The sequence below is a fragment of the Rhineura floridana genome, chromosome 21, assembly GCF_030035675.1.
Source record: "Rhineura floridana isolate rRhiFlo1 chromosome 21, rRhiFlo1.hap2, whole genome shotgun sequence".
Classification (NCBI taxonomy): Eukaryota; Metazoa; Chordata; class Lepidosauria; order Squamata; family Rhineuridae; genus Rhineura; species Rhineura floridana.
Genome location: NC_084500.1, coordinates 1,699,144 through 1,725,450, shown reverse-complemented (window position 1 = coordinate 1,725,450; position 26,307 = coordinate 1,699,144). Strand labels below are relative to the sequence as shown.

Here is a 26,307-nt window from a genome sequence, read left to right as displayed (position 1 = left end):
AACCTTGTGAATGTGCACAATGGCCAGTTATTATGCACATTAACTGCTCAACTTACAGTTTGTTATGTGCCTCCAAGTCGACTATGACTTATGGCGACCCTATGAATCAGCGACCTCCAAGAGCATCTATCAGTAACCTTATCTATATATGCACACTAGGGGCTGTGCCCCGTTCGCTTCGCACATCAACCCTGCCCACTCCCACCCCCTCACAAACTCCCCTGCTCCCTCCAGACCTTGTCAACCCCCTTCATCACCCCTTTGTCCTTCATGCCAGTGGTGGTTGCAGCGATAGCAGAATTAAGGGGGACAGCATGGAAGGAATGACGGGGAGAGAGATATTCCACCATCAGAGGATGAACAAAACACCCCACAAGTCAGGGACCATGCGCAGCAAGCGGGGACCCCTCAATCCAATGCCGAGGATCCCCTGGAGGAAGAACCTCTGGAAATGTCAGAGGAGGAGGTGGAGCTGCCCCCCAGTCCCAAAGAGCACCGGCATCAGAAGCTTCAGGTCCAGGCCAAAGAGCAACAGCACACTCTCATATACGGATCCAGACTTAGTCGTCTACTTGTGAGTCGGGAATCCCTGATACTCCTTCAGTGCCAGCAGCTGTAGATAGGGTGTGGTTTAGGAGGCCAAAGTATATAAGTCCTCCTTCTGAGGCCTTTTTGTTGCTTGAAAGACTGTGGGGTTCTGGCTGGTTGCTCTCTGAGCTTTGCTCCTTGGGCCTGGCTCTAGTTTGGTCTCCTTGTTGTGCTTTGTGATCTTGACTTTGGGCTGTTTCTTGGCCTTGCTTCTGAGTTGTGTTTGACCTGTATGGATTCCCTGTATCTGACCTTGGTTGGTTTGGACTGTGCTACGCCTGAAATCCTGTCTATGCTGGTAAGTACTTTGGTGAGAAGGTGCTATTTCTGGGATTAGGACCTCAGTTCCTCAGAAAACACCCAGAATGTGATAGGTGGCAGTGTGTGTGGGGGAGATGAGGAGTGGCCACGTGAACTACGGCGTGACTACAGTCTTATGCAGATACAGATACAGAAAGACATTATATTTGCATCCCACCTTTCCTCCTTGGAGTTTGGGGGGAGCATACATAATTCCTTCTCCCTCTATTATCCGCACCCAACTCTGTGAGGTAGGTTAAGCTAAGAGATTATTATTAGTCCGAGATCACTCAGTCAGGCTTGTAGTCTGAGTGGGAATTTGAACCCGAGTCTCCACAGTCCTAAACCAATACTCTAGCCTTTTGGGGCCATAAATTGCTTTGAGAATCTGATGAAATTTATGGACCTCCCTGGAATAAATACAATTTATTTAATTGTGTTGGAAGCTTTTTTGAAAAATTGTGCCTGGTTCACAGACCCTCTGAAGCCCTGTCTATGGAACCCCTGGGGCTCTATGGACCGTGGGTTACGGATCCCCGCTCTATAACCACGAGCACTAATCTGTGTAATTTCACGGAGCCACAGAGCCCACGAAAATGGCACTGGGGAAGGTTAAATATCTCTGCCCGCCCACAACAGTTTCCACTCCTCAACTTCTGTTGCCTCTCCTCCTTTTCTGACCCTCTTTTGCAACCAGTGGGGAAGGCAGTGAGCTCAAAACCATTCCGCCTTTTCCCCTCGCAGCCTGGAGGTACAACCTGACTCCTCTCAGTCACAGTAAACAGGGCTTGTTGGCCCTTGGGCTATTCGGTTCTTCTCACAAACAGCAGATGATGGAGTGCTTTTGTTCCATACAAAGGGGGAGGAGAACGATGCTTCACATCCATAGAAAACTGTGGGAGAATGGTTCCATAAGAATCTAGAACGGGCCCGCCTGCTGGCTCATATCAAAGGCCTAGATAGTCCAATCTAGCATCCTGTTCTCACAGTAGGCAACCAAAGATGCTTCTCTAGGAAGCCCGCAAGTAGGACCTGGCCGCAACACCAACCCTCCCCACTCATGTTCCCCTGCTGTTGTGGCTCAGAAGGCCTTGCCCTCCATGAAGTTGCCTTATTCTCTTTCAAAGTTGGAGATTGTCGCTGCCTCTTTTGGAAGTGAGTTCCATTGTTCGACTAAGCCCTTTGTATAGAAGTCCTTTATCTTGTCCACCCTGAATCTTCCAACTTGCAGCTTCCTTGGAGGACCCTGTTGGGTCCCAGTATTGTTATCAGAGAGGGAGGAAAACCACCCCTCTAGTCACTTTCTCCCCACGGTGCCTAATCTCGTAAATGGCTCTCAGCCCTCCACCCCTTCCTTGCCTTTTCCCTAAACTAGGCAAAAAAAAACAATACTTCTCCACACAGGGCATAGTTAAACTATGGAATTTCCACCCACAGGAGGCGGTGACGGGCAGCAACTTGGATGGCTTTGAAAGAGGATGAGACAAATTCGTAAGGCTGTCAATGGCTGCTGGCCACGATGGCTGCACTCTGCCTCCACAGTCGGAGGCCGGATGCTTCCGAATGCCAGCTCCCAGCAGCTGTAGGTGGGGAGAGTTGCTGTTGCACTCAGGTTCTGCTTCCTTTTGGGCTTCCCATAATGGGCCTCTGGTTGGCCGCTGTGAGAACAGGATGCTGGCCTAGATGGTCTGCTTTGTATAAAAAGCATTCCTACAAGTGAGATCTGGCCACAAACTCTGTCCTACTATAAAGAGTTGGGTTAGCCAAGGCAATGCCCTGCTGTTTGTCAGAATGCAGCCTCTGGGCTGTTGCATATAGTTTTTGTGGTCCTTTTTGCCGATTCAGGAGGAGAAAGGGAGGCCAGCCTTCTGGGAGGGAGATTTTTTTGGTGGGGTCTGCCCTCTCCATCACTTTGCAGCCTATTCCTGGGGCAGGAGGGGTCTCTTCTCAAGCCCGATGGAAGGAGCAGCTGCCCCGTCAGGCCTAACCCAACGGTGACTCCCCAGTGCCGGCGGCCAGCAGCAACCTGAAGGCAGCAATGGCTGACAGTTTGGGGCAGCTGGGTGGAAACCCCAAATGACCCTCTCCATGTAGGGGTGTGGAATCATTGTCAATCTAGGGGCCGTATTTCTTTCTGGACAGCTTTCCGGGGGCCACATGTCACTGGTGGGAGGGGCCAGAGGCCAAAGTGGGCGGAGCAATAAAGGTAAATTTTGTACGGGAGGCTAGCATCTACTAGGGATGTGTAAGAAATTCAACTGGTTGCATTTCAAGCTGAATCTATCCGATTCGCCCTCTCCGAAACAATAAGAGAACCGCAATGCACACGTCTCTAAATTTTACAATGCGGTTCTCCAACCGAACAATGCACATCTGGAGGGAAAATGTGCATTAAAATGAATATATTGGTGAACATAACGTACAAAATTGCATTATATAATGAGAAATTGCTTGCAAAAGTGGGTACATCAGCTGGAATTTTCATGCACACTTTCTCCAAAAGCGTGCATTTGCGTGCCCATGTTTTGATTAGAGAACTGCACCACAAAACTCAGAGAGCCCCAAATCTGTCAAGAAGAGCTGCATTGCAGTTGGTGGATTATTTGGGGAGATGTGAATCCCCATCACGGTTGATACAGAACTGAGTCAGATGACTTGTTTTCTTTTCTGTTTTGCAGAGCCACAAAAAACCTGTACGGAAGCCAGTTCCCTGTATCTGCAACAGCAAATATGCAGCGTTCATTTTGAGAATGTAAGTTCACAGATACTCATGGCATACCTATCAAGATTCATTCTCCAGAATTAGGAATGTGAAGTGGAAGGAATGGGTGACCCCCCTCCCCACCTGCTAGGCTGAGAATGAAAAGGGACTCTTTGTCTTGCAGGGCTGGGTGAGGTCCAGTGAAGGCTCTGGACAACCTCTTGCCTTCCACAGTTCTCTCTCTTGCCTTCCCCGCTTTTGGCTAACTTTAGCTTCTTAAATATCAGCAAGTTGTTCTCTTTGTTTGTTCAGGAAAGGGCCGTAGCTCAGTGGTACAGCATCCGCCTTGCACACAGGTGGGCGAGAAATTAAATTCAGTTTGCATTTCAAGCTGAATCTCTCAAATCTGTACTTCCCAAAACAGCAAGAGAACTGAAACCCAGCCATCCTTTGAAATTTGCACTTACTTGAGTGTTGCAATGCAGCTTGCCAACCAAACAATGTAAACAAAAATGCATATATTGGGGGGGGGGGAAGTGTGCAGTACAACAGATGCGTATGAACACACAAGAATGCATTAGGAGAAATTGCTTGCAAAAGTAGGTTACTTAGCACTGCATGCAAAAATGTTTTTATTAGGAGAAATGCACCCTAAAATGCTGAAGCCTCTTCAGGGGGATTTAAAAAAAAACAAAACTGTAAATTGCTGCAGAAATGTGGAAAACTGAATATAAGTTTGTAAAAATGAGCAACGAAAATGACAAATCCTTCCGTCCCTATCTGCATGAGTGGCATCTCTGGTGGGGCCAGGAGAGAAGCCTGCCCGAAACCCTGGAATGCCTCTGCCAGTCAGTGTAGACAAGATGGCCCTAGATGGACCAAGTGTCTGAGTCACTACAAGGCAGCATTCTGTGTTCCATTCATTTTGCAATACACGCTGGCAGGGGACGATTAGCAGCAGGCGTAGTGGCAAATTCAGAAGTGCAGGGTCCCTTCCCATCCATGCCCTCTTTTTTTTGCTACTGGGTTGAGAATGAGATCCGTGTTCATGCCTTCTCCCAGAACAACAGATGCCCCTAGGAGCCAATAAGCACGGAAGAGGAGAGTGTTAGCTACTGGAGAGAGTCTTCTCAGTGGCTGACTCGCCTCCTTTCACTCCGATTGGCTCCAATCGGCAGGAAAGGACAAGGAAGCATGTTAGAAGACTCTTCTCAGTGGCTGACACACTCCCCTTTCATGCTGATTGGCTGGAGACATAGGGACCCTGCTCCCAAAAAAGTAAGGGGTCTAAGACCCCTGGACAGCTACACCCGTGGGGTCTGGAAAAGATTCTTGTCTGAAACCTTGGTGACTGACTGCCGGCCAAAGGAGACAACACTGAACTTGATGGACCAATTTGAGGGAGCTTCCTATGTCAGCCTTCCATCCATACGTGGTCGGTAAAATGAGTACCCAGCATATGCTGGGGGGGTAAAGAAAGGCCAGGGAAGGAACTGGCAATCCCACCCCAAATATACGGTCTGCCTAGTAAACGTCGCAAGACGGCACCTTAAGAGTCGGAAATGACTCGCACTGTAAGTGTGGGGACACCTTTACCTTTTACCTATGTCATTTACAAGGCCAGTCGAAGGTATTGCCTTCCAAAAGAGCCACTGGCCTTTCAGCATGAGCGCTGTTCTTCCACCTTGGCTCCCCTGATGTTGCTGCATTACAACTCCCATCATCCTTGGCCATTTAACTCTTGAGTATGCTGATAACCTTATTTCTGAATAGCCCCATTGTATCTGGATTACTGTCATAACTCAGCACCTTGCTATTCATGCATACAAATGGATTCTGCGACAAAATGTTGCAGGGTACAGTCTAGAATTCCTATTCAGTGTAGGGATGGAAAGATCTGTCAAGCTTGGTTCCCTCCGTTTCCCATTTCTCCAATCTTAAATTCAGTTTTCCACCTTTCTGCAGCAATCTGCAATTTATTATTAAAAAAAAACAACCCAGGAAAATCGTCCAGCACTTTAGTGCAAATTTCTCCTAATAAATACAGCTTTATAAGCAGTTTTGACTAACATACCCATTTCATATTCTTTTTCTCCCCTAACATATGCATTTTTGTAAACATTGTTTGGTTAGTGAACTGCATTGCAAAACTTGAGTAAGTGCAAATTTTGGCACAGGATGTGTTTTGGTTGTTCCACTGTTACAGAAAGTGTGAATTTGATATATGCAGTTTTAAATGTGAACTGAACCAAATTTTTCGCCCACCCTTACGACTGAGCATGCTCAGTCATAACTGGACTGACTGGAGAGGTCTCTGCCCCCTCCCTTAGGGGGTTTATTTTCTAAGTATTGTTTTTCCTTCTGCAAATGTTGGGATTCACACAAGCCTGTTGGTACCTCCCTCGTGGTGGTGGTGGTGTTTGCTCTGAAGATGAGTTCTCTGTTAGTACATAAGACAGTGATGGTGACAATATTCTGAAAAGGCATCTCTTGTACGTTCTGCTTGCAAAACTGTAGAGCTGAGCTATCTGTTGGTTCAGGTTTAGGGAAATTAATTCCAGTCGATTTGCAAAGTTCCCAAGGCCTCTCAACTCAACACGTTTTTTTAAACGTTCTGTAAGACTGGTTTATTTATTGATTAAACTTGTATACCGCCCCATAGCCGAAGCTCTCTGGGCGGTTTACAATAACTAAAAACAAATACAATTTAAAATACATCTGTTAAAAACAATTAAAAACACAATTAAGACATTTAAAACAATATAGAACACATGCTAAAATGCCTGGGAGAAGAGGAAAGTCTTGACCTGGTGCCGAAAAGATAACAGTGTTGGCGCCAGGCGCACCTCGTCATGATCATTCCATGATTTGGGGGCCACCACTGAGAAGGCCCTCTCCCTTGTTGCCATTCTCCGAGCTTCCCTCGGAGTAGGGTTGAGGACCAAGAGCACAAGCTGTCTCAGCGAAGCAGTTTGCCGCGCAGCTCAGGTCTAGTGTACTCATTGTTTGAACAGCTTACCTCAAGGGCCAGGAGCATTGTGGAGGAAACTGCTGTGAAAGTGAAACTGTCCCGCAAAAAGATAAATTGGAGAGATCAAAGTTCAGTAAAGGAGATCAGTGTGTAAGAGCCGGAGTTCCAGGTCACTTCCACCTCACCAAGGCTGAGTAAACTATGACAATGCTGGGCTCTAAGAGCCAGCAGCAAGTCAAGGCAATCGGTAGCCTGGCCCTAAAAGACGTGGACTGGAATCTCCCTAGATCAGAAACCATAGCTCAGTGGGAGAGCATTTCCTTTGCATGCAGGAAGTCCCGGGTTCAACTCCCGGCAGCGTCTCCAGGTAACGCTGGAAAAGAACCCCCTGCCTGAACCCCTTGAGAGCTGCTGCCAGTGTGGGCAAATACGGAGCTAGATAGACCGAGGATCTGAGTCAGTATAAGGGAGCTTTCTACACTGCTGTGTTCCAGGAACAATTACCCCAATATGATGAGCTTCTGGGAGGAAGGGCGGGATAGGAATTTAATAAAGAAATAATATATGCAATGCAGTTGCCGTCCTGGGTTGCTGGGGCTGATGGGAGTTGTAGTTCAAAAAAGTAACTTTTCCAAGCTCTATAAATCAAATAATAAATTTCTATCAATGGGGCCACGGGAATAGAGACGATGAGGCGAGAGGCGCAAGGCTCTGGCAGGCATCCCTCCTTTGGGGTGGCGGGGCTGCCTTTGGCTTGGCAAGTTGGAGATTGCGCCAGCACGGTTCTGGTGGGGACGGGCTGCCCCTCGGCTGCATTGCCAGCTAAGTGGGCGCCAGCTTGCGTATGGTCCTCTAGAAGTAGATGCAAGTAGACAAGGAATTCCTGCAAACTGGAAGCCAGGACATGTTGCCTCGTGGGAGGGGAGTTGTGCGCCAGCTCAGTCTGCCCCCCAGGTGCTCACTGGGGCTGGGCAGGCGGCCTTAAGGCAGCCCCTCCTGCTGTACCTCCTTTGGGGCTCGTTCTCTTTAACCCAGGGGCGTAGCTCAGTGGCAGACCAGCTGTTTTGCGTGCAGAGGCTCCGGGTAAGGCTTGGAACATCCCCTGCCGAGAACTAGCGACTGAAAAATCTGCCAGCCTCGTTGCTCACAGCTTCTCATTTTTCCAGTCGTAGGGCCCATCCATACCTAACTGCAAAAGCCACGTTTTCCATATTCGGTCGGTGGCCTCGAGATCCATACACGTCCTGCTTGTGATCGGATTATTGTGAAAACCCAACTTCCAAGCGTCCACACGTGTGGGCTTTTTTTGGTCGAAATTGCTTTAGCATTGGCTGCTCCCCTAAGTCCACCCCTTTTCAGTGATTGGTCCATAATGGTCGTTTGCTTTTTGCACGCTTTTTCGGAAGAGCGCAGAAACGTATATCTTTTTTTTTTAAATTCCCACGCGTGTGCAGGTTTGTGGCTCTGCTCTTGGGTGGGAAGGAGACGGGGCGTGGCATATGGCGGAGGAGAGCCCATGGGCTGCCGATTGCAGGAATGTCCTCAGCATTGCGTCTGAGTGCATGGATGTTAATGTGATTGATACAGGAATGCATGTCTGGTTTTCAGTGGTATTTCTGATGCGGATTTGTGAACTTGAAAATCCATACTAGCTTGTGACATCATATGGACGATGGTGAATTAATGAGGACACAAAGCATTAACGTTACAGATTATACACTCATAAAGACGAGCCCTTAAACTCATTTCTCCACATCTCTGCAGCAATTTGCAAATTTGTTTTTTAATCCTTGTGAAAATTCTACAGCATTTTAGTCCGAATTTCTCCTGATAAAACACACTTTATGTGCCGCTTTGACCAAGGTATAGCTTTTGCAACCCCTTTCTCCTAATACAATACATTTCTGCATGTTCTCTTCACCAACATATTCATTTTATGCTTTCTCCTAACGCATGCAATTATGTAAACCTGCATTGCAACATTCGGAGAAATGTGAATTTTGAAGGATGGCTGTGTTTTTGTTCTCAGGTTGTTTTGGAAACTGCAGGTGTGACAGAGTCACCTTTAAATGCAAACTGAATTGAATTTCTCTCCCCACCCCTGCCTGAAGCCCTGGAGAGCTGCTGCCAGTCAGTGTCAACAATACTGAGATAGACCAAGGGTCTGATTCATGGCTCCTAAGTTCTGACAGACGACTGTTCCCTTGCATCCCTTCAAAATGAAGGATTGTCCCTCTGTCCGTGGCCACCCCCGCTGTAGCTCAGTGGTTAGGGCGGCTGCTTGGCATGCCAAAGGTTCCAGAGTTCAGTCCCTGGCAGCATCTCCCGGTAGCCAAGTCCCCTGCCTGAAGTCCTAGGAGGCTGCTGGCAGTCAGTGTGGACAATGCTGAGCTAGAAGGGGTCTGCCCTAGGACTCGGACCAAGCAACGACAGGGACGTACGAAGGTCGCACACCATGCTGAGGCAGGGATACACAGTGGGGGTGGGGATGGTGGGGGGCCCAGCCCATCTCTGGCACCCAGATCCGAGGCTTGGTCCATTCCTACCACTGTTGCCTTGATACCTTTTTTTGCAAATGCCATTTTTTTGCCATGACCTTTTTTTTTTTGCAAATGCAATTTCAAGCAGGGGTGTCCATTTGCGGAGCCCCTGGGATGTGCAGATGGGCCCTCAGGTGGGGGGCAAAGGAAGCGAGGGGGGAGGACCACTCACCTGCAGGGCTTTCTGTGGCTGCCAGCGAGCGAGCAATCCCAGGCAATGGCGCCGTGAGGGAGGGGAGGAAGGGGTTGGCAGCTGGGGGTCTCTCTGGGCATCAAGTGGCGCTGCGGAGCAAGCTCCTTGTGCGGCAGGGCTGGGCCAGGCAGGTCGCCAGGGGAGGCGGGGAGAGGTGGGTGCACTGCTGGGGAAAGCCACCCGGGATCAAGCGCAGGTGTTGCAGAAAGTGTGCCTGGAATAAACAGTGTGTTCATGGGGTGGTGGTGGCTTTGTCTTGGGAGGCCCAGCGGCACGAGTGCATAAGAGGGACGGTGTGTATAACCCAGTGCCTGCACCGCTGGGATGAATCTCCTCTTCTAGAGCCCCGCTCGTTGCAGATGGCAACAGTTCATCTTTGTGTGTGTCTGCAGGGAGAGAATGGATGTGTGCGCCCAGGAATTTCTGCAATAGCCGTTGCCAAGAAATAAAGCCTCTCTTCTCCCCCTCCAGATACCTCTTTGCTAGAAAGCAGAATTCTGTGTCGTCGTAAGAGTCGTTGTTGGGGTTTTTTTGTTCAGTTTAGGGGGGAAAAGGCAATGGGAAACGTGATAGAGGTGTGTAAAATTAAGTGCGGCTTGGAGAAAGTGGATGGAGAGAGGTCCGCCCCCCCCTGCTCTCTCATCATTTCAGAACCCTATGGGGGGGGCATCCAACAGAGCTGGAGGCTGGTTCAGGACAGGCCAAAGGAAGGCATTCCCCGCACAGCGCATAGTTGAAGTATGGAATTTGCTGCCACGAGAAGTTGAGGGCCGCCAGCTTGGATGGCTTTTCAAGAGGATTAGACAAATGGAACGGGGATAAGGTTACTGGCGGCTACTTGCCACGATGGCTGGTGTTCTACCTCCCTGGTCAGAGACAGTATCCCTTTGGGATGTCAGTTGCTGGGGGGCACAAGGGGTGAGGGTGCTCTTGCGCACCGGTCCTGCTTTCGGGCTTCCCATTGAGGCATCTGGTTGGCCCCTGTGACAACAGGGTGCTGGACTAGATCCTGCTGCCACGCTCTTCCTATGTGGAGGTAGACCAGGAGGCAGTACAGCACAATGGATACTGTTGGGCCTAGTGCTGGGGAGGGAGCCAGCTTTTCAGCCATGAAACTCACTGGGTGGTCTTGGGCCAATCTGTATCTTCTAGCCTTACCTCCCTCACAGAGTTGTTGTGAGGATAAAATGGGGGGGGGGGAGCCACGTACGTCACCTTGACCTCCTTGGAGTGTAATTATTATTAGTTTGGTTGCTTATTTGCTATTTTAAATTTATAATCTACCCTTTGTCCCTGGGTGACTCACAGCAATAAAATTACGTAAAACCAACAACAACACTATTCTAAGATTACAGACAGCACTTACAGGCAACACTATAAAAACATTATGAAACTATCGCCCAAAAGCATGTATAATGTTTTTAAAAAATATTTTCCTTTCTCTCTTATTTTTATTTATAACGTTCAACAATATAGCAACTACAGGGGGGGAAATGCATCAAATTAACACAAGAATTAGTTTTTCCCACTGAGCCTCTAGCGAACAGTCTTCCATAGTCCTTTAGGATATGCGTTTCACTTGGGGTCCCTTATCCCACCTAGGACTGGGGGGAAATTTCGATTCAGTTCCCATTTAAAGGCAAGTCTGCTAAATTCGCACTTTCCGAAACAATAGAACCAAACGCAGCCATCCTTTGAAATCTGCACGTCTCCAAATTTTGCAATGCAGTTTGCCAGTCAACTAATGTGGACGAAAATGCATATACATAGGTAAAGTGTTCATTAAAATGCATATATTAGTGAAAATAAAATACATTATTGCAGGGGAAATTGCATTGCAAAACTGTGTAAAGCCACCCTGGGCTCCTGCTGGGAGGAAGGGCGGGATATACATCAAATAATAAATAAAGCTGCATATATATATCGGGAGAAAATTGCATCTGAAATACTGACAGTTTTTTGGGAGGGTATTTTTTTAAATTGCAGCTGGAGAGCTAGATTTAAATTTGGAAAAATGAAAAACAGAGAAATGCAATGACACATTTGTCCATTCCTAATCCCACAAATCCTCTCCACAGAGTCCCATCTCAGGGGGAGCTGTGCCTGGGTCCTTGTTCACATAGCTGGGAAACCAGAACTCTCCCTCGTGAAATAATCCTCCTTTTTCAGCCCACAGTGTTCGGTTGTGCTGTCCCTTAATCATTTTTGTATTCTAACTCAGATTCTCCCGCTGTTTTCCCGCTCCTTGCAGCCGTCGTCATATAAATTATAAGGTCCTTGTGGAGTTAATCCTTAGATCTTTTCTTGTTTCCTAAATACAGGTAAAAGGGCTGCTGCCGGGAGGAAGGGCGGGATATAAATCAAATAAATAAAAGGGGGGCTGTGTGATTCCGTTTTGGGAGGCAACTCCATAGGAAGGGCTTGTATTGCATTTTCATCTTGCAGGATCAAGTCGAGGCCCACTGAGTGTAGCGCATGCGGTTCCCAACATGAGCTTCTGAGAGCTCCACAACTGGGTATGAGAGTGATTGAATTCCCTCCCCTGCTCCCCCCCCCCGCTCGCATCAAGTGTTTGGGGATAAATTCCATGTGATGACCCCTGCATCCAAGTCCCCTAGACTTTCAAGCCTCTCTTTGCTGTCATAAGGGCTAGGAACTTGCCATTGTTACTTCTCAGTGGTTCAGAAGTGCTGGTGGTGTACAATACTAACATTTTGAATTGGGGAGCTCATTGTGACAGCCCCCCACAGCCACGTCCCTTAAAAAATAAAAAATGCTGGGTTGATCCTTTAAATGCCCCCCCCCATTGTAGTAGTCCATCAGGAGGTCAGTTCTGTAGGTATGATGTAGGAATCGGGTCTTTTGCATAAGTGGCATCTGCCAAGGCATCTTTTCAACATTTGTTTAAAACCTTCCTCTTCCAACAAGCTTTTTCAGCAGGGATTTTTATCCTAGTACTGGATTTGAATTTGGTTTTTTTATTTTGAATTTGTTTTCGGATATGAAATTGTCGTCCTTGTTTTTGTATATGAAGTCGTTTCATGTGTTGATTTGTTTGTTAAACCACTTCAAGATGTCTCATAAATGGAATAAAATAAATGGGATATTAGGATAAAATTGCAAACTGGCCTCATTCTCTAACTCCCTCTCTGCTAAGCTGCCAAACTTGAAATCCTGGTTATCCTCTCATTTGCTTGCCCAAGCAGGGAGGGTGCGTCAGTTATCGGAGCGCTGCAGCAGCAGAAGTTGCTCCTGTTTTGAAAGAAAGCCCTGGAGCTGTGTTTCCCTGCAGTCCCCCTCCACTAAAACCACAGAAAAGTGCAACTTGAGCATGTGAAGAATGACCTCATTGTTCCTTCACAAGACCCAGAGCCATTCAGTGGCACTGATAATGGACTTGTTAAGGCTATAATGCCCTGAGATCATTTAAGCTCCCAAGTGATTTCAAGGGGGAGGGATTTTTCTGCCAGCTTTTTCCTGGGCTTTTTTTAGTGATAGGACAAATCGCTCCGGAGGGAAAGCCAAGCACACAATGGGTGTTCACATGTTGCATTTAACGAGTGCAGAATCTGTGCACCTGTAGTAGGGATGGAAAGGCAGGTCCACTTCAGGGGTCTCAGTTTTCCAATCTTAAATTGAGTTCTGCAGCAATTCTTGATTCTTTTTTAAATCCTCATGAAAATTAGTGTGAGTTTCTCCTAATAAACACACTTTTGCAGGCAGTTTAGACGAATGGACATGTTTTTGCAAGCAATTCCTCATCATACAATGCATCTTTATATGTTTTCACTCCTGTTCATTTTTTGGCATACTTTCCCCCAACATATATGCATTTCTGTACACCTTCTGTGGTTGGCAAACTGCATTAAAAATTTTGGATGTGTGGATTTTGAAGGATGGCTAAGTCTTGGTTCTCGTATTGTTCCGGAAAGTGCAAATATGATGGATTTGGCAAACTGAATCGAATTTCTCGCCCAATCCTTAACCTGTAGACACAAGAACCTCGTACACTTATTCACCTGCAATGTTTGACAACTGTAGAGTCTGTGTGCTTGGGGCCACACTAGCTGAACTGTGCAAATCAACAAGTGTACACCTTGGGTTCAAGGGGTGACAGTAGCTCCCCCCAAAAAAGAACCAGAGAGATTCCTCTCCCGTCACTCTTGAGCGCTGTCACAAAACAAGGATAACTTTGTTTGCAAACTGTTGCTCGGTGAAGAAACTCGAAACTCAGAAGCACAGGTATGACTCAGGCTTGATGTCGCTGTTCTTTCATCTCCCAAGTATGAGGATATGAGAGAGTGACAGCCCTCAGACTGAATTCACTTTGGGGAAAAACAGTGAAGTGAAACCAGCTGTCAGGTGGGACCATTGGATTTCAGGAGAGAGGCAGTCTTAGGCTGGAGCAGCAGTAAATAACCAAGTGTCCTATGAACCCTATTGAAATAATGTAGCTTGAGCAAGGGTAGGTTGACTTCAGCCTTGCATGGATCTTCTTCCCCACCTCGCCCCACTTCAAGAATCCCCCTCAGGTCCACTGGCATGTTCTATATTTGCAGGGCAAGAATTCTTCACCTGGTGGGTGGCAAGGACAGAACAGATCTTGAGCGCAGGCATGTTCAGAAGTGCCTCATAAGATCAGGCCGCTGGTGGTGTCAAAGGAGGACTCTGGGGTAGGTGTTTGGGAGAGTCCACTCAGCAGAATAAGAAGGTGGGACCCCCGAATCCAGCAGGTCTGGCTTACCACATTTTGAAGCCATACACTGCTTAAAATAAAATCTCCAAGCAGTTTGCACACACACACAAAAACACAGTAACAAATGTTTATTTATTTATTTTATTTATTTTTAAAACTTATATACCGCCCGATTAGCAATAGCTCTCTGGGCGGTGAACATAAATACAATAAAATACAGGAAAATACAAAAGCATCACAATCTAAAATCAAATTTCACAATCTAAAAACTGCATAACTAAGATCAAATTACAAACATTACCATCATTAAACAAAAAATTAAAATGCCTCGGAGAAGAGAAAGGTTTTAACTTGGCGCCGAAAGGATGATAGGGTTCAATACAATTACCTTCAAAACTGGATAAAAGCAAGATAAAAACAGAACTGTATACCCCAAATAAAAACTGAGCAATGTAGAAAGCAAATATATAAAATGGAAAAGTCAGAGTCCAGGAACACTTGGGCAAACATGTAAAATTTCAAAGAAGTACTTAAAGGTCATGACTGTCTCCGCCTGAGAGGGCGTTCCAGGGAGTGGGCACTGTCACTGGGAAGGAAGGCCCACTCTGGGGTTGTCACTAAGTAATAATCCGCTGGGCATATAAAACAACCAGCAGGGCCCTTCGGGATTCAAGAGAGGTAACACACATCATTACAACCTAAACAGAGGGAAGGTCTCTGATGCCGTTAAGTCCGGGGCGTAACATGACCAAAGGGCAAAGCGGGGTTCGACCAAGAGCCACCCTGCCTGACAGTCTTTGTAAGACCCACAACACTGCCACCCACACGTAGCTGTTGCACGGCCCGGGAAGGATTTTGCCGGAGCAACAGTTAATTATTGGCATCAGAAGGTGTGGTATTTGGCTTTAGTTGAAAAAGTAACACAAAAGTTGAAGGTGTGTTGAGAGGACAATAACGAAAAAAGAGAACCGATGAATTTATTCGTGGAATGGTTTGACTTTGTGTATGCAAACATAAGAGAGCCGAACTGAACTCTCTCCCCCTGCCCAGTTATGTTCAGGTGTGGAACTCGTGATTCACGGTGGCTCCTTCCGCAAATGGAACTCGACTTGGTGTTGGTCCTCACTTTCTTTCTGATCAACTTGCCTGTCTCGCCTGGACTAGGATCTTACTGGATTGGGGTGCCCTATTTTGGACTTGAGGTGTTCCTCTGATAAAGGAAAAGGAGTCCTGTGGGTCTTTACAGCAGCTGGCCTGTAGTGTTTAGTAGTAGTTCACAGAATCATAGAATAGTAGAGTTGGAAGGGGCCTATAAGGCCATCAAGTCCAACCCCCTGCTCAATGTGGGAATCCAGATCACAGCATTCCCAACAGATGGCTGTCCAGCTGCCTCTTGAAGGCCTCCAGTGTCGGAGAGCCCACCACCTCTCTAGGTCATTGGTTCCATTGTCATATGGCTCTAACAGGAAGTTTTTCCTGATGTCCAGTCGAAATCTGGCTTCCTGCAACTTGAGCCCATTATTCCGTGTCCTGCACTCTGGGACGATCGAGAAGAGATTCCGGCCCTCCTCTCTGTGGCAACCTTTCATGTACTTGAAGAGCGCTATCGTATCTCCCCTCAGTCTTCTCTTCTCCAGGTTAAACATGCCCAGTTCTTCCAGTCTCTCCTCATAGGGCTTTGTTTCCAGTCCCCTGATCATCTTTGTTGCCCTCCTCTGAACCTGTTCCAGTTTGTTATATTCCATTTATGAATATACTGAATATATGTTCATACACTTGTATTATTTGTACGTATATACATAAAATCCAAATAAATAGATATACAAAAAGAGAGAGAGAGTGAAAGAATTGCCGCACCCAGCGGGGGCTCCCTGGTCCACCAGCAATGGGCCCAGAGACCATTTGTGGACAAAGGTCCTTAGGCCCACAAAATGTCCCAGGATCTTACCAGGCTGACTCGCTCTTTATGTTTGGATTGATGGTTGCTTTTATGCTGATGGACCGATTTTATCCGCTTCCTCTACTCCTGCTTCTATGCATGACTAAGGGAGACTTAGAACCATTTAAATTGGGGTGGGCCCCCCAGGCTGTTCTCCCCCAAGCTGGATCCACCTGCCTCACATCTGACTTCATGTCAGAGTGTAAGACTCTGTGGGTGGGTGGTTCCTAACTCCAGACAACTGATCAATTGCCTGCTTGGGATGGAGTCATACTCCCCGACGGGAGCAGGTTCATAGCCTGGCTCCTTCGGTGTCAATAGAGGCCCAGGTGGCCTCATTGGCTAGGAGGGCCTTTTACCAGCTTCAGCTGCTTGCAGCCTGACCACTGACCAGTGTGGGGTGGCTCTACCCACTTTGGGGCTGCGTCTGCCATGGGTGATGCCCCCAGATGGGTTGCAAAGGGGCAAGGGGGCCCTCAAGATGAAGAAAAGGTTAGCCACCTTTGTCCTAAACGAAAGCTCACTATTCAGAGCCGTGGCCTGAGCAGCAACCTGTCTGGACCGATACCAGATAAAAGGTTTTTATAAGGTATCGCTTGGCTCGTCCATAAAACTCTTGCCAGTGCAATTCAGCCACTTATGAAGAGTAGGAAACTTGCTCACTTCCTGGTTTCCCACCTTTGCCAGGAGGGCAGAGTGGGGCGAGGGAACAATTTCAGTCTCGTAACCAAACTGCCATCTTTCATTGGGTGCTTGTCTGCTTCCTTGTCCTAAGAAGGCAAGAGGTGGCCTGCAAACTGTTGATAAGGACTATGTACCCAAGGATACAATAAAAGGCAACTGCAAACAAACAGGCTTTGCTTGGGCTGTTTCGTTACACAAGATTGCAGCAGAGGCCATCGAAGCTTATATAAACTCCTAGGCAGGGCAGGAAATGGTGCTTTCTTTAAGAGCTGCCTCAGTGGATTAGCCCAAGGACCAGAGCTCGGAAAAGTTACTTTTTTGAACTACAACTCCCATCAGCCCAATCCAGTGGCCATGCTGGCAGGGGCTGATGGGAGTTGTAGTTCAAAAAAGTAACTTTCCAAGCTCTGCCAAGGACCTTGCGGTCCGGGACTCTGGTCTCCATGAGTGGTCAGCCGGTGGTTTCCTAAAGCTGGGGAGTGATGGATCAGCTGATTTCTGCTCAGTTTTGGTTCTGTTCACTCCTCCCTTGTATGGTCCCAGGGTTGGTGTTTTGGTGTTTTTTTTATTTTTTTGGCAGATTAAAAAAAATTCTCACCAAAAAAATGATAACAAACCCATGTTTCAATTGCCCATTTTGCGAGCATTTTATACACACTCATCCCCTAAAAATATGCTCCCCCCTGTAAAATACAGAATTTTGTGTGCTTTTTTAAAAAACCAAAATGGCATCACAAGATTCAGAAAAGGGTGTAATCTGGTGGATGGCTGCATTCTAATCCTCCTGAAAGGTTTTCAGCATTTTAGTGCAAACGTCTCCTAATGCACACATTTCCGTACGCAGTTCTGACCAGCGTACACATTCTTGCAAGCAATTTCCCCTAACAGAATGCATTTTGTTGTGTTAATTTCGCTAGGATATTTATTTTTCTGCACGTTGTCCCCTAACACGTTCCCCAAATATATTACAAATATTGTTTGGTTGGAGAATTGGAATGCCAATTTCAGATATGTGTGAATTTTGAAGGATGGCTGTGTTTCTGTTTTCATAACGTTTTGGAGAGTGTGGATTCGATAGATTTGGCTTTAAATGTGAACTGAATCAAATTTCTCCCCATCCCTACTGGTGACCACAAGAGGCCATCATCAGCTTCATGTTCTTTTGAGGGCTCCCCAGAAACAAGTTCTCACACTCGATGGAGAAAGTGGATAGAGAAAAGTTCTTCTCCCTCTCTCATAATACTAGAACTCGTGGACATTCAAAGAAGCTGAATGTTGGAAGATTCAGGACAGACAAAAGGAAGTACTTCTTTACTCAGCGCATAGTTAAACTATGGAATTTGCTCCCACAAGATGCAGTAATGGCCACCAGCTTGGATGGCTTTAAAAGAAGATTAGACAAATTCATGGAGGACAGGGCTATCAATGGCTACTAGCCATGATGGCTGTGCTCTGCCGGCCTAGTCAGAGGCAGCATGCTTCTGAAAACCAGTTGCCGGAAGCCTCAGGAGGGGAGAGTGTTCTTGCACTCGGGTCCTGCTTGCAGGCTTCCCCCAGGCACCTGGTTGGCCACTGTGAGAACAGGATGCTGGACTAGATGGGCCACTGGCCTGATCCAACAGGCTCTTCTTATGTTCTGATCTGATCCAGCAAGTTTCGTCTTGTGTCCTCAATAATTGGCAAAATCTGCTATGTTGAGGCCACAACCTTCCTTCTCCTCTTTGTAAGCCCTTCCCTTCTGTTGTAGTGAGACAGGGTTTGAGGAGCATCTGTGTACATAGCCTTTTGACGGCACGCAGCAGTTGTGTTCGAAAGGCCCTTTTGTTCTGGTAGGGAAGAGTGCTGTGGCAAATCCAATCCTGTGAGCCTTGGAGACGCTTTCAGGAAGGTTCATAAATGTAGAGCTTGGAAAAGTTACTTTTTTGAACTACAACTCTCATCAGCCCAATCCAGTGGCTATGCTGGCTGGGGCTGATGGGAGTTGTAGTTCAGAAAAGTAACTTTTCCAAGCTCTGCGTTGCTCAGAGTACTTAGAGGGAAGGAGTCAGCCAGGAAAATCCTGAATTAAGCTAAGGGAAAACAGGCATCTGACATCAACTTTATTTAAAAAAACAAACACACACCACAAAGTGATATGGAAATATGGAGAACTGAATTTAAGATTGGGAAAATGAGAAACCCAAATTGAGCAACTCACTCAGCCTTACCCGGAGATGCCTTTGAACCTGGGCCACAGCTGTTTCCCAGAGTGGGTGTATTTAGGGTGAGGAATATCCATGCCACCACCACCCTATTCTGTTGCAGGAGTGTGATGTTCCTGGCTGCCACTCCTCTCTTGGCACGGTGTTTGAAGGGGGAACTATTCCCTGCCTTCATACCACCAACCGGAGTGCCCAGCTAGTACATTGTGGAAGAGTTTCTGTGGCACACATTTTCTGCAAAGCACATGAATGTATCTCATTTTTCCAGCTTTCTTATACTCGGGGATTGTGTATAAAACCTGGATTTTCCAGCCTTTGGGAAAGCCCCTTGACAACAATGATGCCCTTCAGCGAATGAGTCAACAGGTGATTTCTGATCTGTTCGCTTTAAAACGCAAAAGAAAAACATTGCCGTAGGTGTAGGCGTGATAACCTGAATGTGACATGAACCTTTTTGGATTGACTATTTATTATGGGCACTTTGGAGTGTCATTGAGTGCAGTGGGTTAACATTTAAAGGACAGACGGGCAACATCTGTGGCTGTCCACATGTGGTTGGACTCCTGTAATATCCATTGGGCAACATGACCAATAGTCAGGGATGATGGGAGTTGGAATCCAGCAACATCAGGACGTTCCCAGACGTTCCCTTGTCTCTGCATTAAAAGGGGAGTTTACATCTCTGCGTACAGGCGGGGGAGAAATTCAGTTTAATTTGCAATTCAGTTTCAGGCCAAATCTATCAAATCCACACTTTCTGAAACAATACCAGAACCGAAAAGTACATTTGCATTTAGCCGAATTTTGCAATGCAGTTTTCCAGACATTAAAAAAAATCGCAAATTGCTGCAGGGATGGGGTGAACTAAATTTAAGATCAGACAAAATTAGAGGGAACCGAAATTGACAGATTTTCCCCTCCCTGTCCTCTGGGACGCCATTTGACAAAATGGGACAGGCCAGGAGCATGTGCATTTTGGAGCCCTTGCAAACGTGAGGCTCCACAGCAGCTCCGAATATGAGGTTCGGCACAGGAAGTCCTGGAGAATCAGGGGCCCTCTGGAAGGAGTGCTCCACCTGCTGCCGCCGGCCCTGCCCTGGCTTGGCAGCCTGCCCTTCGAACGGAGCGTCACGGCAAACAGCCAGCAGGAATTCAGGGCCCGTTTCCAGCTTTGCCCTCCCTAGCGAGGTCCCATCCTTCACGGATGCCATGTCCACAAACAAACAAACCAAGAGAAAAAGAAGAGGGGAAAAGAAACTGTGGTGGCCGGGAAAGGGCAGGTTGAGAGGCTGGTGGGGAGGCCCCACCCCTCCCTGAGCTAACAGAGCCCGCCCTGGGTACAGGACGGTTATAAATCACCCCTGAGCTTGGGTTCCTCTTTGCTCAAAGCCACACGCCTAGAGAGCGACAGGCCGTCATCCAGCCGCTCTCAGGAAAGCAGCGACAACCCACTCCACGGCGGCAAGATGTCGATGGGCCTGGAGATTGGCGGGGTTGCCCTCTCTGTCCTGGGCTGGGTGGGCTGCATCTTGTGCTGCGCGCTGCCCATGTGGAAGGTGACAGCCTTCATCGGCTACAACATTGTCACTGCGCAATTCACCTGGGAGGGTCTGTGGATGGACTGCGTGGTCCAGAGCACCGGGCAGATGCAGTGCAAGGTCTACGACTCCCTACTGGCACTGGGGTCAGATATCCAGGCTGCCCGGGCCCTGGTCGTCATCGCCATCGTCCTGGGGGCACTGGGGATCCTCATCTTCCTTATGGGGGCAAAGTGCACCCGTTGCATCGAGGACGATTCCACCAAGGCCAAAGTCACCATCACCTCTGGAGTCATTTTCCTGCTGGCTGGCATCCTGACCCTCATCCCGGTCTCTTGGTCAGCCAACCAGATCATCCGCAACTTCTACAACGCCGCCGTTCCCGAGCCCTTGAAGCGAGAACTGGGGGCAGCCCTCTACATCGGCTGGGCAGCCTCTGCCCTCTTTCTCTTTGGGGGCGCCTTGCTCTGCTGCTCCTGCCCCCCCAAGGAGGAGAGGTACAGGCCCACCAATGTGGCCTACTCGGCACCCAAGTCAACCGTGACCAGCTACGACAAGAAGAACTATGTGTGAAGCAGAAGGCCACCCGTTGCATGTGTGGCTTTCGCGATGCCGGCCACCAGGACCTTCCTGTCCTTCACCTTTGCTTCCTCTGGGAAAGAGGAGCCACCCAGAGGAAGAAGAAATGTACAGACACCTGTTCAGTTTAGCCTTTGAGGACTCTCCTTGTGTACCATGGTGGGCTGTAGCCCCAGGCCTCCCCCAGAGAGGTCCTCCAAAGAGGAACAGACTTTGCTGCCTCCATCTTCCTACTCGTTCTGTGGATGTTGTTGGCCTTTGACATCAATGCGCTCCCCACTTCCCTTCTGGGACTTCCACCACAAACCTTGGCCAATTGAACCCCCAATCCCCATTTCCGTCCCCCCTCAAGACTGGCACAGGGGCTGCGCACGGTTTGTATAAGTCTAGAAGGTTCCAAACAGTCAGCCTGCTGGGCACTGTGCCGTTTGCTGTTTGACCCCCTTGTTGGGCCGCCATGTTCTCTGCCGTGGATTATGTTGTGTGGGTTTTTTGGGTGTGTGTGTGTTAATTTGTTGTTTTTCCTGAGGGGTGCTCTGGGAAACCAATCAAGGGACCGGGAGAGGGACATGATAATTTTCTGGGACAGAAGCAGCCCCCCCCCCCAAGAGTCATTGTCTGTGTTTGGGTCGACCTGTCGGAAATGATTTGGAAATGGACAGATGATGGTTGACAGGTCAAATCTGTTGGGCCCTGGGATGATGAAACAGGCCCCATTGTAAAGTTCAGGGGGCCACTTGTGGGGTGTCAGTCTGGATTGGGCCCAACAGGCAGACTTTCCTGCGAAGGACAGGCTTTCCGGGCAGAATGCCGATGGCTGCAGAAGTCTTTTTTTTTTCTAGAGCCCAGCGTAGAAAGAATCTGCGCTACCTCATGCCCTGAGGTAATGGCCCTTGCCGAAATAAACGGTCCTGTCCAAGAAAAGGGAGGGAAATCAGTTGTTGAGGGGCACAAATTGGAGGCTGAATTTGAGCACTTGGAGGCAGGCATTTCCCTGAAGCAGAGAAGCTCTTGGTAGGTTGCCAAGCTGAGGGACAAAGATGGCAGCCGGCCTTTGCCTTGCTGTCACGCCCTACCCTCTCGAGTGGGAACAGCCTTGCCTTGCCTGCTGCCGTGAGGGGACAAGCTGCCCAGCTCTGTGGGGATGCCCTGCGGTGGCAACCAGGGGGAAGAAGAAGGCAGAGGGATTGATAAGAAGCTGCTGATGGCGGGTCCAGCCGAGCAAAGTCCATCTTGACAGACAGTGGTTCTCTAGAGCCTTCTCCCAGCCCTCCTCCGGGAGATGTCAACGAGAAGGGATGCTTGCGGCAGCGTTGATGGTGGTGGTGATTGTGGGGAACCTTTGTTACACATGCTTGAGGGCAACTCCGCGTTCCTCCTTTGGTTTGTGATATAATAAGTTATTTTCTTCCTTTCATTCCTTGCCCCTTTTTCTGCACAATAAAACTCTGTTTTAGTAACCCAACTTTGAACATGGCGTCCTCCACAACTGGTTTTTGGCTAAATGGCTGGCGGATGCTCCCAGGAATGGCCAGCTGGTCCCAAAGCACCATCTTTCCTTGGGGCGGCAGTGATGATGATTTGGATTTTTACAAACCCGCCCTTTGCCGTAAGGTCCCCAGGCGGGTTGCAGCAATGCAGAAAACTGCGATGTTAAAATCTGTTTAAAAGAATTTAAAATCAGAAGACTCAGGTGGGCCCTGAAAATATCTCTCTCGGGAGTCAAAGGCCGGGGTGAAGAGGGGCATCTCCATGGTACAATGAGAGGTATACAGTGAAGGTGCCAGGCGCACCTCTGGGGGGAGGAGATTTGCCCACCAGCTTTTGCAATGATTTAGAAATCGCAGGGGCTCTACTCAGGTGCTAGTTTGCACCACCTAGTTGAATATAGCTCCCAATGAGGGGTGTGCGTGAGAGAGACTCATGACACAGTAAGGCGAGGCAGTGCCATGAATGGTTGCCAAAGGAAAGGCGGACCAGTCTGACCCATAGGGCATAAATGATTGCAGTCTTCACCAACCTGGTGTCCTGCAGACATTCAGGCTGACCATGGGCTGTGCCAAATGGAACTAATGGGACCTGTCGTCCAAAACATTTGGAGGGCACCAGGTTGGCGATGGTGGACATGCCGAGGTGTCCCATTGAAAGAAACCGGAGCTGCACAACAAGTTAATGGAGGAATATTTTCCTACCCCACAGAAACTGGTTCTCGGGAGGGCCAGGACTGGAAAAAAGGAAGTCCTTCTTCACACAGGTGTTAATTCACCTGGGGAACTCACCGCCACATGATGTGGGGATGGCCACTTGCTTAGGTACCTTTAAAAAAAATTAGACCAAATGCACGGAGTGGGAGGAGGAGGGAGGTCTCTCCGTGAGTCTCAGCCAGAAATGACTGATAAATTGACAAATGTGCAGATGGCTATTAGCCAAGTATGCCTTTGAGTACCAGGCATTTGGTCGTAGCCTGCTTGTGGGATTCAGAACCAACTGCTGGGCCAGGAGGACCCAAGATGGCTACAAGGAACGCCCTTGTAGAGAGGCAGACTACCTCTGGATACTAGATATCTCTGCATGGCCGAGATTACCATCACACCCTGCTTGGAAGCTTCATAGAGGTACTTGGATGCCCTCTCTTGGAAGCACGATGCTCAGTTAGAGCAGGGGTGGAGAATCTCAGACCGGGGGGGCTGAATGTGTCCCCCAGACCATTCTAGATGGCCTTTGGGGTTCTCCCTAGGCCACATCCCTCATCGGCCCCACCCTCCTCGAGTGTCTTGGCCTGGCTGAATGCGTCCTTGAACTCTTGATGGCTCAGATGGAGGACAGAGAGGGTGCGCGCGCGCGTGTGTGTGTAGAGACTAGCCTCCTGTACAAAGGTAAATTTCCATTTGTTGCTCCACCCACTTCTGCCTCTGGCCCCGCCCATCTCTGGCATGTGACCCCCTGGAGAGTTTGCCCAGAAAGGGATGCAACCTTCCGGCTGTACCCACCTCCCTCTGATCCAAGCCAGGTTCCAGGGCAGTCCTGGGGCCGAAAGCAGGTTTCTGCACGGCAATTCAGGAACCTTTACGTTAATAAGTCCGCCTGCGTCTGCGGTGGGAGACGGCCATGGCTCGGTGGTGGATCCACTTTGCATGCAGGAGGCCTCTGGTTCAAGCCTAGCATCCCCAGGTAGAGCTAGGAGAGAATCCTGTCTGAAACTCTGAAGTCGATCAGTGTAAATACTGAGTTAGATTGACTAAAGGTCTGATTCGGTAGAAGGCAGCGTTCTGGGTTCCTGTTTACATCGGCACTGTCTCCAGAACCATGAGGACTGGAATCTTACTTTATTCTTAGAGAAAAGGACCATAGCTCCAATGCTCTGGCTCAGTCTGAGGCAGCTTCCGGGGCTGTGCTCCTAGACTGAGGCCTTTGGGTTCTCCCGCTCTGCCTGCTGCCTCCCAACTGCCACCATCGGGGCAGCCAGCACTTTGGCACGGCTATCTGCGTATGGTCCTCCTCTGGCCTTTGCACCCCAACTGGGCTAGGCTCTGGGACAGCAGCAGGGAGTTCAGCAGGGCCCCCATCCAAGGGTGTCCGAAGCTGCGGGTTGGAATCTGTAGACTGGGGTGCAGGACAGCCCTGAGTTCAAGGTTCAGCGCTCGTTGTCAGGGCAAGGCGAGATATGGATCAGCTGCAGCCACCAACCTTTATCCTTTGGGGAGGAAGCGGCGACCAGTGGGGGAAAGGGCAAGAGGAGCAAAATGGGAGAAAGGAACGAGGCCAGCCCCCCCCTTGCAAGGAGCGCTTGGTGGACTGGGCCCCACAGTATGTGTAGGGAAGAACAGCCCGATCCGTCTCATTCCAGGATTGAGGCACGTGATATCAGAAACAGATGACAAGCCATGCCAAGTTAAGCCCAGGGATCTTATTTCTAAAAAATCACCAAGGGGTTCCAGGGTGGACTGGGGGTTGCCCTGAAGTTTGGCACAGAAGAAAAAAACCATGCTGAGCTTTTGTCAGCTGCTTGTGGTTACTCAACGGTGTGGGAGGGGGATTAGGGATGGAAAGACCTGTCCACGTTGGTTCTTTCCCTTTCACATAGTTCCAACCCGAAATTTGGTTGTCCACCTTTCTGCAGCGTACATTTTTCTTTTTAAAAAATCCTCATGGGAATTCTCCAGCATTTCAGTGGGAATTTCTCCTAATAAAACACTTTTAGTAGGCGGTTTTGACAAATGTACACATTTTTGCAAGCAATTTATCGTCATACAATGCATTGTTGCTACTTTGACACACATGTTCATTTTTATGTACATTTCTCCCTAATATGTGCATTTTTGTAAACGTTTGGTTGGCAAGCTGCATTGCAAAATTTGGATAAGCGCAATTTACAAAGGAGGGCTGTTTCTGCTCTCAGGTGGCTTTGGAAAGTGCAAATGTGATAGATTCGGCTGAACTTAATTTCTTCGCCATCTCTAGCGTGGATGTTTACAATACACTCAACGCATGCTCAGAGCCACTCTTCTCCGTCATTAGCACGGAAAGCAGGTTCAAAGGGCTGTTGCAAATGGAAATCCAGACGTTTGAATCAGGATGTGACTTGCTTAAGATGACCACTCCTTGTTTCCTGCATAGCACGGCTTAAACCTGCTTTATTTCAGCCCAGACAAGGAAGAGATGAAGGCCCAGCTACCTCTTGCTGGTGTGCTCCGGCCTGGCTGAGAGTGGGTTGAGCAAGCCTTCTGTTTTATAATTGCTTCTTCCTAGTTCAGGGAGTGTGACTGACAATGGTGACCCACCCTCCTGCTTAGCGCAACTTGCCCGCTGCAGAGGATCCGGCAACCTTGCAAGGAGAATACTGCAGACCCCAGCAAAAAAAGGAGTGGAGCAGAATGCTTTTGGGATCTCAGCAGGCCTTCCATGCTAGGCACTTAGGGTGAAATCAGTCCTTTGTTTGCTCATCTTTTCAGGGAGGGGTTCCATGTAACATCACCAGTGCCGGGTCCAGTCTTGAGCATGAGAAGGATCATAGCTCAGTGGTAGAACTTCCGCCTTGCATGCAGAAGGTCCCGGGTTCAACCCCCAATGGCATCTCCAGGTAGGGATGGGGTAGACTCCTGCCTGAAAGCCTGGAGAGCGGCTGCCAGTCAATGTGGACAATACTGAGCTAGATGGACCAGTATAAAGCAGCTTTTGGGCTCCTATGTCTTCAGTGGGCCCCCACCCACTCCAGTGCACAGCTGCTCACTCCCCTGCGCTTGCTGTCTCTCGCATGGATCTGCCCAGCGGGAACTAACCGTATCTCCCCATGCTTCTCATTGCACACCTGGGGTGGGCAGCTGAAGAGGCAGTGACAGAGAAAGAGGTGCAGAACAGCAGGAGGCTCCAGAGCAGC

At 48.6% G+C, this 26,307-nt stretch overlaps 3 protein-coding genes across 3 annotated transcripts in view; 2 read left to right on the top strand and 1 right to left on the bottom strand.

Moving 5' to 3' along the window:
• Positions 1 to 26,307, bottom strand: part of LOC133374241 (claudin-4-like) — a 46,857-nt gene that overhangs the window by 16,000 nt on the left and 4,550 nt on the right. The gene's annotated exons all lie outside the window — the stretch shown is intronic.
• Positions 696 to 26,307, top strand: part of ABHD11 (abhydrolase domain containing 11) — a 42,072-nt gene continuing 16,460 nt past the window's right edge. The window contains exons 1-2 of the mRNA XM_061604884.1: positions 696 to 886; positions 3,567 to 3,640. Of these exons, the coding sequence (XP_061460868.1) occupies positions 821 to 886; positions 3,567 to 3,640 (140 nt within the window). The 5' untranslated portion in view covers positions 696 to 820. The remainder of the gene's footprint in view (positions 887 to 3,566; positions 3,641 to 26,307) is intronic.
• CLDN3 (claudin 3) lies at positions 3,568 to 22,383 on the top strand. The gene is made up of 2 exons (XM_061604889.1): positions 3,568 to 3,640; positions 19,771 to 22,383. The coding sequence occupies exon 2, from the start codon at positions 20,280 to 20,282 to the stop codon at positions 20,922 to 20,924; it is 645 nt and encodes a 214-aa protein (XP_061460873.1). The 5' UTR covers positions 3,568 to 3,640; positions 19,771 to 20,279; the 3' UTR covers positions 20,925 to 22,383.

Coding starts and splice junctions, on each gene's coding strand:
- CLDN3 (XM_061604889.1), top strand. CDS start 20,280: ATGTCGATGGGCCTGGAGATTGGCGGGGTTGCCCTCTCTGTCCTGGGC.